The following is a 14,534-nucleotide window of genomic DNA, read 5'->3' on the forward strand; positions in this document are numbered from 1 at the left end:
CTCACTTTTAATTTCTAACAACAGCTGGAGTTTCATAGCAATGTTTGTTTCCCATGTTAATCTTATGGAAAAATACAAAACTTTAAAGGGCCCCAGGGCCTCACTATCTAATTATTTCCCTAAAAAGAAAATTTCCTGCACAACTTCACGTTATGCTCTTTCCAATGACACCAAAAACACGTCAATCGGTTCAGTAGTTTCGGAGGAGTAATTGTTACAAAAAATCTGCTTGCGTATTAAATAAGTAATAGATAAAAAAAAACTGTTTACTTGCTAATAAAAAAATGCATCAAGTGACATTATTTAATCAGAAATTTTAATTCTATAGCCGGGCACCAATGCATTCCAATAGCAATAGTGGAAAATGAGTATTCCTTAACAAATAAACAAGAGTTTACGAGAATTCCTGTGAATTCCATATTAGGGTTTAATTCATAATATTTTGTGTTAACACATCTTGAGTGAGATGAAAACTTCTCTCACGACTAAAAAATGTGTAAACAACTCAGGTGTTAGTACTTTCTCCTATATTCCTGTGAAACTCATCAATTATTATAAAAATCTATTCTCAATTTTAGTTTTGGTAAGTACTGTAGTTAGTTTCCCGAATATTTTTGCATGGGGTTGAAAGTACCACACATACCCTAACTTGACGTTATAACTTTGACTGTTATTCCATCGTCAATGGTAATACGTTATGGGGTTGTCCAGCACGGTTTGTTGTTATGAAATGTCCATGCAGTTTTACAAAGATAAGACAGTCTTTCTTAAATAGGTAATATTGAATAATAGTTTTATAATTATTATGGCCTGGTACATAATAATAATTATTAATTATTACATGTAAGCCATAATAAACCAGCTTGATAATATTGTTGATTTAATAAACGTTTGTTAACATATGTAAATCCCTTGACATATTACTCGTATATTTTACTGTATGTACTCTTGATATAAATTTGGAACTGTAAAAATAATCTAAATATAGTTATATAGTTATATCGAAATATAGTTCTACCAACTGAAGTGGATCTGGAGTCAAAAAAATTATATTACTGTTTATTTGATATCCAGTAATTCTAGATCCTTCACTAAAATCAAAATAATTTTAACTATCAGAAAAATTAGTCTGTCAAATACATGTTCTCTCCATTATCACGTGTATTAGGGTTGAACATGCTTTAACGTAGTGGTTAACAACTTAATTAAAACAATTAATTAAATTTAAAAATCTCTAACCAGAACCACATTTTGGCCACTATAATATTGAAACTTTGCCTTTATTACGATAGAAGTGAGCTTGTTTCACGCCAGGGACCTGAGAAAGTGTTATCGAAGTCCTGTTAGTCGATCCTCCGGGCGCGTGGAATAATATATAAACGAGGTGACTCGAGAGACGAGTCAAATGTAGCGGATTTTCTGTTTTAGTATTACTTACTTTTACATGAAAAAATTTCTTGTTTTTTTATCATACTGTCCATATAAAATACTGCTGGGTAACTAATATTTTAATTAAAATTAACCCTTTGTTTCTTCATTGAATAGATGGAAATTTATTACTACAGACTACTAAAATTGAAATGGGAGTCAAAACAGTTTGCTGTAATTGTATACTAAAGCCCCGTTCACACGGGGCGAGTTTACAAGCTACACGCCAGCGTGTAAGAAGCTGGCGAGTTGGCGAGTGTGCTTGTATTCGTTCACACGGAGCTTGTCCACTCGCCAACTCGCAGACGTGTAGAAAGACGCCGGCGAGTCGGCGAGTGCGCTTGTAGTCGTTCACACGATGCTTTTTCCACTCGCTCAGTAGCTGGCTTGAACCAAATCCTCCACCATCTTTGAATAACACGCGCACAAGCACAAGCAACTGTGTTCACACTGGGCTACTTTACACGCCTACTCGCTCAAAAGCTGGCGAGTTGGCGTGTAAAGTAGCGGCAGCGTCAACTTTTTCCAGAGCTTTTTTACAAGCAGCTTTTGAGCGAGTACGTCGTTCACACTGAGCTATTTTACTAGCTGCGTGTAAAAAAGCCGGCGTGTAGCTTGTAAACTCACCCCGTGTGAACGGGGCTTTAGGTGAGCGGTAAAACTAAATCTTAAAAGATGAAACTCAGAATATGTGATAAGATTAATAGGATAGCACATTAATAACATGAAACGCTAACAAGGTTTAAAGCTCTACATTCAATTAATTATCAAAGTTGAGAGCTATTTCAGGCCATACAGTAATCTAAACTTTCGACGTTTATTTGGGATTAAAGATATAATGAAAATTATGTTCATTAAGTCATTAATTACATTAGTTTACCCCAACGTTTACACAACAAGATGCGTATTTCAAAGTGAAAACGAGTGAAGGATTAGTGTTGGATGAACAAGATGACACTCTTACTGACTAAGGTCTGCTGTTCTTTAGTCAGGATCATACATTTTAGCCCTATGATCAAGGACACCTGGGTCCAGTTTTGAGCCATCAAAAAGCTTCTGTCTTTTATTACTATTGAGCTAGTGACCTTCCCATAACTAAATGTTGATATTATTAATTAAAAAAAAAACCAAGTGGTAGTATCCACCAGTCTGCCACGTTGGACGGTTAAAGTAGGTGTAATGAGTTTGCCCTTGTAAATGTTCAACACGCTTCATTTGCCTAACAGCATAATGAGGACCGTCCGACAAGCAAGAGCTTCCCTACCTTCTTATCCTTTTATCCCATCCTAAATTATCCTTCTTCGCTTGTTATACATTGCATGCATTATTTTGAAATATGCCTTACACCGCACGATATGTTGTACACACATATTTTATGAAGTTCACGGGAGGATATCGAATATGGAGCCCAATTACCGAACCTAATAAACCTTATTGGTAACTATCAAATTATCTATATATATAAAATCCAATGTATGTTTGTATATTTGTAAGTTTGTCCTTTATGGACTCCAAAACCGCTCGACAGATTGTAATGAAACTTTCAGGCTTTATTAAGCATTATTCAAGGATGGTTTGTGTGAAGTTTGGTGCAGATCCGTATAAAGGGCTCCGTCCCAGTGGCTCTGGAGTTTCCCATGTTAACCTTATGAGTACTCATATTTAAATGGAATTAAAGAATCTTAACAGCTGGTTCAACTAATCAATTTGATTCTGTGATGCTCAATACAAAAAGTTAATAGGTTTACCAACAGGGTGCAGCACTATAATTTGTTACAGCTAATTTCCAACCAAAAGGTGAGTGAGCGTAGCGAACGAACTTAATCCACTACATATATTTTACATACATACATTTTTTTGTACATATATTTTATTTTTAATGTGAAGGGTTGATAAATTGTATTACCTGGAGGCAAGTGAGCGCAGCGAACGAACTTCAACCAGGACGTGATTGAGCCATGCGAGTGAACTCATCTTGAAAATGAACGAGCTTTTGACATTTTACCACATTAGGACAGGACGACGTCTGTCGGGCCAGCTAGTATACATATATATGTTATCAGTACTTCACACGGGATTCGAACCAAGGACTCTGATAGAAAATCCTTCAATTTAGCAACTCAACGCCACTGAACGCCACTGCTTATAAGCAGTGTAATTAAACGAATATTTGTTGCTATTTAATTGTGTTTTTAACTATTCAACCCCAAAATCTTCTTAATTTGAGTTGATCATTCAAAAAAAAAAAAAAAAAAATGTCCATTAACATACAAGCAAGACCTTTTAAAAATGCATTATTTCAGTTTGGATACTTGAAAAACACGTATACACGACGTTACGTTTACACGAAAAAAATTGGTAACAAGATAACACAAATACGTATTCATCCAGACAATACCGTAGGTAATGAAGTTGTTTAAGAGTGTAATTGAACATATACGTAGCTATTTAATTGTATTTTTAACTATTCAAACCCAATTTCTTCTAAATTTGAGTTGATAATTCAAAAAAAAAAAAATGTCCAATAACACATATTATTACAATACCTTTTAAAAATGCATAATTTCTGTTTAGATACTTGACAAAAGTAGTCCCGTAAATGTAAATTTTTCAATATCATATACTTATATTATTGTTTTGTAATAAATAAAGGTAAAACAAACTATGCATCACAGACATTTTTAATGTTGTTGTATTTTTACTGATAATATATTGATATTTGAACCTGTGAACCTCACTTTTGAAACATCCAGTGCTCCGATCACGTTGAGAATATAATACATTTTCTTTTACTTATTCCCGTACGGGTTTTGGTGAAAAATGTTTCAACTCATTACTTAATATGTTTCTTTTAAGCGCCAGAGAAAAATAGTGCAAACCTTACTTAAATCGTATCGTAAATCCTTGTATATTTTCACAATAGAAAATGTGAATGAATCTCTCCTCCACGACAAAAACAGATGGGACAAATCTTTGTAGTCTATGACAGCATACATGTTTTACTACTATGCATACACATTACTATTGTTGGTAGTAGGTAAGCTAAGTAACAACGCTATCATACTGTTTGTACTACACCCATCATTAATTCGTCTTTGCCTTCAACTATGCACTTGTCACGCCAGTCTGTCGTATTGTAGGTATTTTATTATCGATTGTGTTAAATATTTATTTCATCACTACCAAGCACCAAGAACTGATTATGTAGTGTCTAGTGAAGTATATCCAACCTCAGTAAAGAAATGCCATTAAAATCCTTGTAAGAGGAACGAAGCGTGTAATGGAAGGAAAGATGAAGGAAGACAAAAAGGGCCTTGTTTGGTAGACGCTCCTCATTAAACTGTTACGAAAATGAACCTCGTTTAGGGACTTACAAAAGCAAAGTTATTACACCTACTTTCAATCAACCCCGAGAGAAATTGTTTGCTTCTTCAACGTATAGACGACAAACTAATTCTCTGCCTACATCACGAATATCGCCTAAGCACAGATGATACACCATTGGGTATGAGTAACATATCATTAATATAATATTTTACATGATAAGGTACTACTGCTTAAAAGTAACACTTCTTATACCAGTTTACTTTGAAATTAAATTGTGTTACTCGATTAATTATCTTATGAGTGCTATTATAATTATTTGGATGAGAGCCGATTTCATGGTTATACTTACAAGTGAAATTTCATGAGGAAGATGACCCTGTGTTTAAACATTAATTTATGGTAGTAAAACAATTGAAGAAGAGTTAATAAATATCTTTTGCTATTTATCATTACGTTAACACAATAAAGTTCCACGAACAATTATGCAAAGGAACTAACAAAGAGAATGGAATAGATCTTTTGTCTGCTTTGAAGCAATGAAACACGTTCTCCTCATTGTAGTTTAAAAATTAGCTTACAGCAGCAGATGATAACAAAACATGGATTTAATTAATTAGTTTCAACAATAGAATGATTAGTAAATTCAATGAACCCTCGCTGGTGTACACTCTGGTTGCTTCGACCGTGTTGAGAATATAAAATTGTATTTTTTGTTTTCCTCGTATAGAAAATAATTTTTAAATCATAATGATTTCAGATCATATATATATTTTTTTGTGTTTTTACGCAAGTGGCATTTTTACTTTTTGAAAGGGAACGTTCCAAACCCTGGTCTTGTTACCATCTACTTTCGAGCTTTTTGTTAGATAGCATCATTAATTCATTTCTGTTAAATAGACCGAATAAACTAACCACTAAAACAACACCATTGGGTGGTTAGAGCATGTCATATTAATACGATCTGAAATAAAAAATGAACGATACCGTAATGATTGATACGTACCGGTACTGAAAAACACAGAAGGATTCTTTGGTGCTCTGCTGTCCAAGGCATCAGGTTATTCTGCATAGAGAAATTCACTAAAACACGTTCTTACGTTGAAAGACTGATGTTCACTATTTGGAAGGATTCCTTCAATAAAGAGACTGATTGTATCATTTGTCACGGCATCAATAGTACGGAAGCAATATTGAGCCCAAGCTATGCCGGCAATCCGGCCGAGGCGATAGACGATCCATCAATTGATACGTCAATTATTCGACAATATATTATAGGCCTATATTATAAGCCAACAACTTGCTTGGAACAGTCTAACAGTGCACAGTTGCCGGCTTAAAAGTAATTAAAGGTTAACCAAGTTACATAGAAAGGCTTGGCCTCCAAGCAATTATAGCAGGTACAAGTCTCATTACCTGTTGCATTTAATTACCTGTTCGTCCATCCCCAAGACAAGTAAGATTCTTTTGATAAAGTTCATGTTTAATCTGCTATAAAGGTAAATAATATGAATATGAATTTGACTTCCTCCGCCTGCCCTATCATATTAATATTTCGTTAAATTATACAGTCTCTTCTAATCGGGACATATTATTTTCAATGGAGATATCTCTGTAAGTAAAAGTTCTGCTCAATCATGAATATTGTTATCCAAGTCACTCTTGACGACAACCTTTTATCATCCATCAGATCGTGGACGGGTCATGGACCCTATTGTATATATATCCTCAAACCTTTCCTGACACCATTAAGCCGACACAAATACCCTAATAAAGAATCAAAGCACCAACAGTATTTAATTTTATTAAGATTAAATACATATCTTAATACTTATTTTTGACAGATAAATATAATTTTTATGCTTGATTGATCAGTAATATTCTGCACTATTCCGCTCAGTAAGCTATGATATGTTCACACACTGTTTCTTGGTCTTTTCATGTGTATATTACACGTTAAATCACAACATTGACTATTGGTTACTGAAGATCACACGTAGTAACTCCTAATACTTTTCATGACATAAGGAATGCTTGAAAACCTCGTATTTCCAGTTTTTGGTGGTACTATTCCTTCTACACAGTCAGCCCCTTAACCGTGTAAAGTTATTTCTAGAGATATTTATAAACAAAGTCGCTTGATCCAGCGAGGGTCGCCACGAGTAGGGAGCCTCCCCTCAGTGACTCATAACCATCGCTATTAATTTTGACCCTTCCCCCATGTGACATTATAGGCTTATTACAATTTCGGGAACAACGAGCTCGTCACGATCTGTTGCTCAAAACCATATTGTCAGATGCCTTATCATGCGATGTTGCTGGGTAGACGAGGGTTGTAGATGTCACAGCCCTTTAAACACGGAAAATGTGAAACGCTATTGTATGGTATAGTGGTGAATGTTATAATTTGCCAACAATGCTTTTCCAGGGTTATGAAGCAAATAATTATTTTAATTTGCATTGTGCTGTGGGTATCTAATCGAAAAAAAACTTTGTACAAGTTGTGAAGTATGGGTTGATCCAATATATAGCTTACGTTAAAACTACAATGGGTTTCCCTGTTACATCCCTTTTCCAACTGTCCTACTTAAACATTTTTTTAGGGCCTCGCTCCCCTGGAGTTTAATTTAGTTTTATAGTACATTTTTAAAAATTCAGTTATGCTGACTGCGGTTGAACGGTTGAAATAATGTGAATCCTTGCGTGAAGGCGATATCTACGAAACACTACTCCTCCGTTAATAATGGACGGATTTTTACAAACTAGGCTATGTGTCAAAATTTTAAAAAAATTAAGTATTTTTTGTGTAGATTCCCCCTTTCACAAATTCCTGTAATAAAAGTCCTCGGGCTTTGCCCCACATGACATCAAAATTCCAATGTATTTCTTATGAAGAAAAGATTATGTTTACTAAAACAGATCAGTTTCGATCACTGGAGTGGCGTTTGATTACATTATCTTTACGTTGACTCTTTTAAGTAAACGGAAATTATGACTGTTATTAGTTTTGATACAATGCCTGCAATACTTTGCAATTGCTCGAATCCGAGCAACATGTGCAATAGTTGTAATTTAACAGCTGCTCCTCACAAACAACCTACCCAGCAATTGAAAGGTCAAATTAGTTAAAAGTTTAGTTAGGTGGTTAGTTATAAGTTGACTGATTAACCACTGTCAGATTGCAAAAAAGAGACTACAGTTTATGGAAATGCAATCGGCAACTTTTTTGACAAATGTGACCTACCTTACTGTTAGGTAAATCACTCTTTATAGTATAGATCTGAAATCAAAAAATTTATCGAAAAATATCAGAAGCAAAGAACTTATATTTTTCATTGATTCGAATATAATAGCAAAAATCCCGTTTTTACTTAGTTTTAATTTTTAACAAATCATCTAATAAAACATATATTTTAAAATCTTCAGCATATTATGGGTTGTTTAATATAGTTTCTTTTCACCAGTTGAAAATAAAAGTTCATTACGGAATACATTTCTAAAAGGCTACAAAAGTCCAAATTAATCTTATAATCTCAAAATATATTGAGTCATATTATTTTTCCCCTAAGCATTACAAATAATTAGATAAAGATATATTTTATTTACTTTGAAATGGTTCTAAACAATGTTTTCTTAATCGATGAAAAGAATAATCATGGCTGTAGAAAAAGCTTGCCTTAGTCAGTAAGACAAGGGTTCTCCTGTATTCAATATTATCCGTGCATTCATGTTCAGTTTACGTCCCTGAATTTTAATAAGCGAATGACTACCCTTTTAAACTTTCTGAATATCAGGAAACTTTGCTTCATAACATTAAATGGAAAGACTACACCCACAGTTAGGGAAAGAATCATATAAACACTCTATATTCATAAGGTAGAACAAATAAAAGCCAATTTATACTAAATCTCAATACAAATTTAATTTACAGGATATGTACAAAATCACATAAGATCATACCTTATTCACACTAAATACATTGCACGCATTCCATTGTCTTAAAATTACTGAAAGTCATACAAAGTGAATCTGAAGAGAATAACTCTCTTGGAGGAACGCAATGTTGAGCATATTGTACAGACATTCTTCATTCAGAGTAACACTTGGTTCTTTGCGTGTTGAATGTTTGAAGATAAGAAAGACACAATTTCGCACAAGAACTGTTTTAAGTTAATTGATTGGTTTGAAAATAAAGTTTGTAAAATATTTTACCCCTGTTTTGTATATTTTAACAAGTACCGGTACTTTAAGTAAGTTACCAAGGTACCTTAAAAAACTTATTCTGTTTTATCAAAATATTTGTCGAATTACATATAATAAAAAGTTTGATTCGACGACTCGTAGAGATCACTGTAAGCCACTTGTGTGAGAGAGAATGTCAAAAACGAGTAGTAACGACTGGTCCTTCCACCAGCGTGGACTCCTCCTGAAACACACGGCTATTGGTCAACTACAGAGTATGTCGTTGAACTAGGCCAGCATAGCCAAACCTAGTGATACGGCATTAGATTACTACAGTAGGCCTAGATACTATTTTGACTGAACCAGACAAACAGAACGCACTTTATTGAATTGTCCAATCAAATAACACATCTCGGCATTGTTGAATGTTTCACGTATGTTTCATGGACCTGTGTATTTATTATCTCGTTATTGTTAAATCTTTGAGTTAAACCAACATAGTTCAACGTCTTGGTTACCTTACTGTATTTATTCTCTTGAATACGAGTATGAAAAACAACAAACCATTAAACTTTTGAACTATGTCAACCCTAGTAGACCTTATTGAAGCCTTGCAAAACGGCACTATCAAATACTCGAAAAAGGGCAAAATATGTATACTTTATTGAAAGAAACATTACACTATTGCAATGATAAAAAGGCGTTTTGGTGAGAGACAGAACCCTTAATTAAAGGCATCGCTTCGACATAAAGAACTCAAAGATTGTGTGTGAAATTTATAAACACTCGTGAATAAAATAAAATTTAATCTCATGTAATACGTATACACATACCAATACACATACTTATGTCTTTTAACATTTACAGCGTATTTGCAATTTTTACCTACTTTTGTATGATATAGATAAAATCTTTAAAATCTTTTCCCATAATATTTTAAAATAGCAAATAAGTGCCTATTTGCTATTGTTTTAAGGCAAGCCTTCCTTGTTTACTTCAAATCTTGCTAAAAGAGTACAGTATAAGAAGGATACATATAGTTAAAACTGTCATAAATATTTTTAACATGGACTACAAAAACAGCTAAACAAGATCAACCAATTTCCAAGCTACTTTACGTTTTACTGACTGATACAAAAGCACACAGCACAACTTTTCAAACATAAACAAACTAGACTAGGTTTTTGTATGATAAATCAAAGTATAACTTAAATAAAAAATACAGATAAATCTGTAGATAAGTAAACCTATATGTAGGTAAAAATAAAACAATACATACAACAAGTAGTTGTTGGAACAAGTTGTTTTCAGAAACATTGATAGGAAAGACACTGAAAAAAGGTATTTCAATCTGGAAAAATTTTCATTCAACCAAGTCATATAGTGTTAAAAGTCTTTTTCAAAAATACGAGTAGCCTACCTTAAGAGAACACATAATCAAGATAGGCCTCTAGGGGGTTTTCCACGTATTTATATTTGGTTAATACAACATATTATTCCAGAAAGTGACGTCACGACAAGCCAACTGAAACATTGTTGTAGTGTAAATATCTCGTCTATATCTTTGAATTATAATTCGTGAAGTCTGGAAGGCAATACACAAAATTAAACTTGTGTTTCTGAAGTAAGCATTTGGTGATTTAACGATCAAATAATTACGCCTTTTAATCAAATTTTTTGCAACCCCATAACTGCAGGCCTTAAATACAAGTAAACAAGGACAACCTGTAAAATACAAGTAAACAAAATAGTAAAACACAAAATAAGTCATATAAAAAACACATGAAAATTTCTACACATTGACGACGACATACTGACCATGCAGACAAGCTACGAGTGCTATACCGAGCTCTCTTTGGTGAAGGAGGATACCCTTGTCTGTAGAGGGAGGTCAGCAGACGGCTGTTGTGTCGTCAGCAACTTGGAGTATACGCCGCCTCCGACAGGCAGCGCTAGGGACAACTCTGCATACGTCACCTCCTGCGACATACACAACAGTGTTCTGTTACATCCACAAAACTACACAAGTTTCCATATAAAAATGTTATTTATAATTTATCTTCATATCTATTAATTAAAACACAAGTGGTAATTCAAACTATACATATTTGGAAACTATACAAAGCTCGAAATAAAGAGTTAATTGAAATAATAATAAAACAGAATGCTGAATTGTCCTGACTGCTTGACTTTGTCAATTAAAGCCAATGTTGGAATTTTTGTTAATAACAAATACATAAATATATCGGCGCACAATGTAGGCCTACATATCCAAACAATAGCCTAGTACTAACGTTTAATAGACTCTAAGAGACTTTATTTTTTTAACTTACGTTGACATCAATTGAGTAAAAGTTATTAGTAAATTCTTCGATGACGGATAAAAATTTTAGGGCTTTTCAGCTATCCACAGCATACGTTGCAGCAATCTATCTAGTAACTCGTACTATCAACTATATAATGGCGCAAAAGTTAAACATAATTAATTAATACCTTTGTTTTAAGGGTTGTGAATGGTTATTGTGAATACTGTGTTTACTTAGACCATGTTCTTTCCGTAGATTAGTCAAATATATTTAAAAAAACATTTATCATGCAATAACAGCAGATATGGCAATCAACTTTAAATAAGTAAATTTATATTATGGACATCTCTACAATATAAATAAAATACAATAAATAAATAAATAAATAAAATAAATAAAATACTCTAAAATACCAGGGTTTAGTATTTATAAAGGGATTTTGAACTGCAATGTTCATTAACATAATAAACCGGGGACTAAATCTACCTCGTACCTCGTACGTAATGTACAACGATCTTAGATGTATTAAGTTGTCATATAGCAAATAGCATCATAGCGTACAAATTAATTAAACTATGCTCTAGGAATTCAGGTCATTTAAAAACAAGCAATTTATCAAAACAAAACACAACTAAATGGCTGCCCAGAGCACGTTCACTAAATTAAAGTTGTAGAGTGGGCTATAACATTGTTAACTGGAGCACTGTTACAGTGGTAAAGTGAGTACTTCTCTTATATCTTCTTGTTAATGTTGTAAACCTGTCCTTACTTTAACATAATGTAGCTTTTATGTTAAACGAACGTAATAGGCATTTTAGAACTTGTGAATGTATGTTACGTTATACATTGCTGGAATAAGTTGTAGTATCTAACACAATTAATTAGTGTATAGCATATTACTTGGTACAAATAACCACGTCTAAAGTTTCTTAGTAAGAAAGAAAACAATAAATTGATAATATACTTTTACGTATCATACTCTTACCATACGTTTCAGCTCCTGTGTCTCGAGGATATCAAACCCTCCCCCATCTAACGGCTTCTTATCAAGGCAAACTTCCAGATCTGGAAAAAAATTATATTGATATAATTACCTGACAAAATTCATACCGTATTTTGTAAATAAATCAGTGTGTTTATAGGGTGTTAAGCTTATAGGGGGGGTTCTCATTCTAAAATTATGAGTGGATAGAAAAACTAGTTTATTAAATGGCGTTGCAACATCTATAAATAGAAACTAAATTATTATTATGGTCTGACTTATAAAGTAAATATCTAATATAATTCAACATGCAGTGCAACAGACCGTTGTTGAGGGGTATGATGTCAGGGTTCTTGTCCACACTGTCAACACTGCTACATGGTGGCTTGTCGCAGTCAGGGGCTGTTTTGAGGGTGGACGGCTGACGAGAGCGTAGCCTCAGCGCGAGCAGCACTGCCAGAGCTATCAGCACCAGAGACAGCACGACCCCAGCCAGCACCCCGGCCAGTGGCGTCAACTGACTCAGCACCGGACTCCGAGCTGCACCACACACAGGGTAATTAGTATTGGGATATTACCACCAAGCATTTAGCCCACACTTAAGGTATAGCCTCAGCGCGAGCAGCATTGCCAGAGCTATCAGCACCAGAGACAGCATGACCTCTGCCAGGACTCCAGCCAGTGGCGTCAACTGACTCAGCACCGGACTCCGAGCTGCACCACACACAGGGTAGTTAGTATTGGGATATTACCGCCAAGCATTTAGCCTACACTTAAGGTATAGACTCAGCGCGCGCAGCACTGGCAGAGCTATCAGCACCAGAGACAGCACGACCCCTGCCAGCACCCCGGCCAGTGGCGTCAACTGACTCAGCACCGGACTCCGAGCTGCACCACACACAGGGTAGTTAGTATTGGGATATTACCACCAAGCATTTAGCCTACACTTAAGGTATAGCCTCAGCGCGAGCAGCACTGCCAGAGCTATCAGCACCAGAGACAGCACGACCCCAGCCAGCACCCCGGCCAGTGGCGTCAACTGACTCAGCACCGGACTCCGAGCTGCACCACACACAGAGGGTAGTTAGTATTGGGATACTACCACCAAGCATTTAGCCTACACTTAAGGTATAGCCTCAGCGCGAGCAGCACTGCCAGAGCTATCAGCACCAGAGACAGCACGACCCCAGCCAGCACCCCGGCCAGTGGCGTCAACTGACTCAGCACCGGGCTCCGAGCTGCACCACACACAGGGTAGTTAGTATTGGGATATTACCACCAAGCATTTAGCCTACACTTAAGGTATAGCCTCAGCGCGAGCAGCACTGCCAGAGCTATCAGCACCAGAGACAGCACGACCCCAGCCAGCACCCCGGCCAGTGGCGTCAACTGACTCAGCACCGGACTCCGAGCTGCACCACACACAGAGGGTAGTTAGTATTGGGATACTACCACCAAGCATTTAGCCTACACTTAAGGTATAGCCTCAGCGCGAGCAGCACTGCCAGAGCTATCAGCACCAGAGACAGCACGACCCCAGCCAGCACCCCGGCCAGTGGCGTCAACTGACTCAGCACCGGGCTCCGAGCTGCACCACACACAGGGTAGTTAGTATTGGGATATTACCACCAAGCATTTAGCCTACACTTAAGGTATAGCCTCAGCGCGAGCAGCACTGCCAGAGCTATCAGCACCAGAGACAGCACGACTCCTGCCAGCACCCCGGCCAGTGGCGTCAACTGACTCAGCAACGGACTCCGAGCTGCACCACACACAGGGTAGTTAGTATTGGGATATTACCACCAAGCATTTAGCCTACACTTAAGGTATAGCCTCAGCGCGAGCAGCACTGCCAGAGCTATCAGCACCAGAGACAGCACGACCCCTGCCAGCACCCCGGCCAGTGGCGTCAACTGACTCAGCAACGGACTCCGAGCTGCACCACACACAGAGGGTAGTTAGTATTGGGATACTACCACCAAGCATTTAGCCTACACTTAAGGTATAGCCTCAGCGCGAGCAGCACTGCCAGAGCTATCAGCACCAGAGACAGCACGACCCCAGCCAGCACCCCGGCCAGTGGCGTAAACTGACTCAGCAACGGACTCCGAGCTGCACCACACACAGGGTAGTTAGTATTGGGATATTACCACCAAGCATTTAGCCTACACTTAAGGTATAGCCTCAGCGCGAGCAGCACTGCCAGAGCTATCAGCACCAGAGACAGCACGACCCCTGCCAGCACCCCGGCCAGTGGCGTCAACTGACTCAGCACCGGACTCCGAGCTGCACCACACACAGGATAGTTAGTA

The 14,534-nt window shown here is 36.6% G+C and overlaps 2 protein-coding genes across 2 annotated transcripts in view; one reads left to right on the forward strand and one right to left on the reverse strand.

Moving 5' to 3' along the window:
- The window catches only part of LOC128986491 (adipocyte plasma membrane-associated protein Hemomucin-like), a 438,949-nt gene that overhangs the window by 209,320 nt on the left and 215,095 nt on the right, over positions 1 to 14,534 (forward strand). The window lies entirely within an intron of this gene.
- Positions 9,131 to 14,534, reverse strand: part of LOC129001295 (hemicentin-2-like) — a 34,821-nt gene continuing 29,417 nt past the window's right edge. Inside the window, exons 12-25 of the mRNA XM_054428548.1 lie at positions 14,392 to 14,508; positions 14,218 to 14,334; positions 14,042 to 14,158; positions 13,868 to 13,984; positions 13,694 to 13,810; positions 13,518 to 13,634; positions 13,344 to 13,460; positions 13,168 to 13,284; positions 12,994 to 13,110; positions 12,820 to 12,936; positions 12,547 to 12,762; positions 12,226 to 12,305; positions 10,780 to 10,914; positions 9,131 to 9,178 (exon numbers count right to left, since the gene is read on the reverse strand). Of these exons, the coding sequence (XP_054284523.1) occupies positions 9,131 to 9,178; positions 10,780 to 10,914; positions 12,226 to 12,305; positions 12,547 to 12,762; positions 12,820 to 12,936; positions 12,994 to 13,110; positions 13,168 to 13,284; positions 13,344 to 13,460; positions 13,518 to 13,634; positions 13,694 to 13,810; positions 13,868 to 13,984; positions 14,042 to 14,158; positions 14,218 to 14,334; positions 14,392 to 14,508 (1,649 nt within the window). The remainder of the gene's footprint in view (positions 9,179 to 10,779; positions 10,915 to 12,225; positions 12,306 to 12,546; positions 12,763 to 12,819; positions 12,937 to 12,993; positions 13,111 to 13,167; positions 13,285 to 13,343; positions 13,461 to 13,517; positions 13,635 to 13,693; positions 13,811 to 13,867; positions 13,985 to 14,041; positions 14,159 to 14,217; positions 14,335 to 14,391; positions 14,509 to 14,534) is intronic.

This window comes from Macrosteles quadrilineatus, unplaced genomic scaffold (genome assembly GCF_028750875.1).
Source record: "Macrosteles quadrilineatus isolate MER2022 unplaced genomic scaffold, UCM_ALF_1.0 Scaffold_1__1_contigs__length_201487025, whole genome shotgun sequence".
Taxonomy (NCBI): domain Eukaryota; kingdom Metazoa; phylum Arthropoda; class Insecta; order Hemiptera; family Cicadellidae; genus Macrosteles; species Macrosteles quadrilineatus.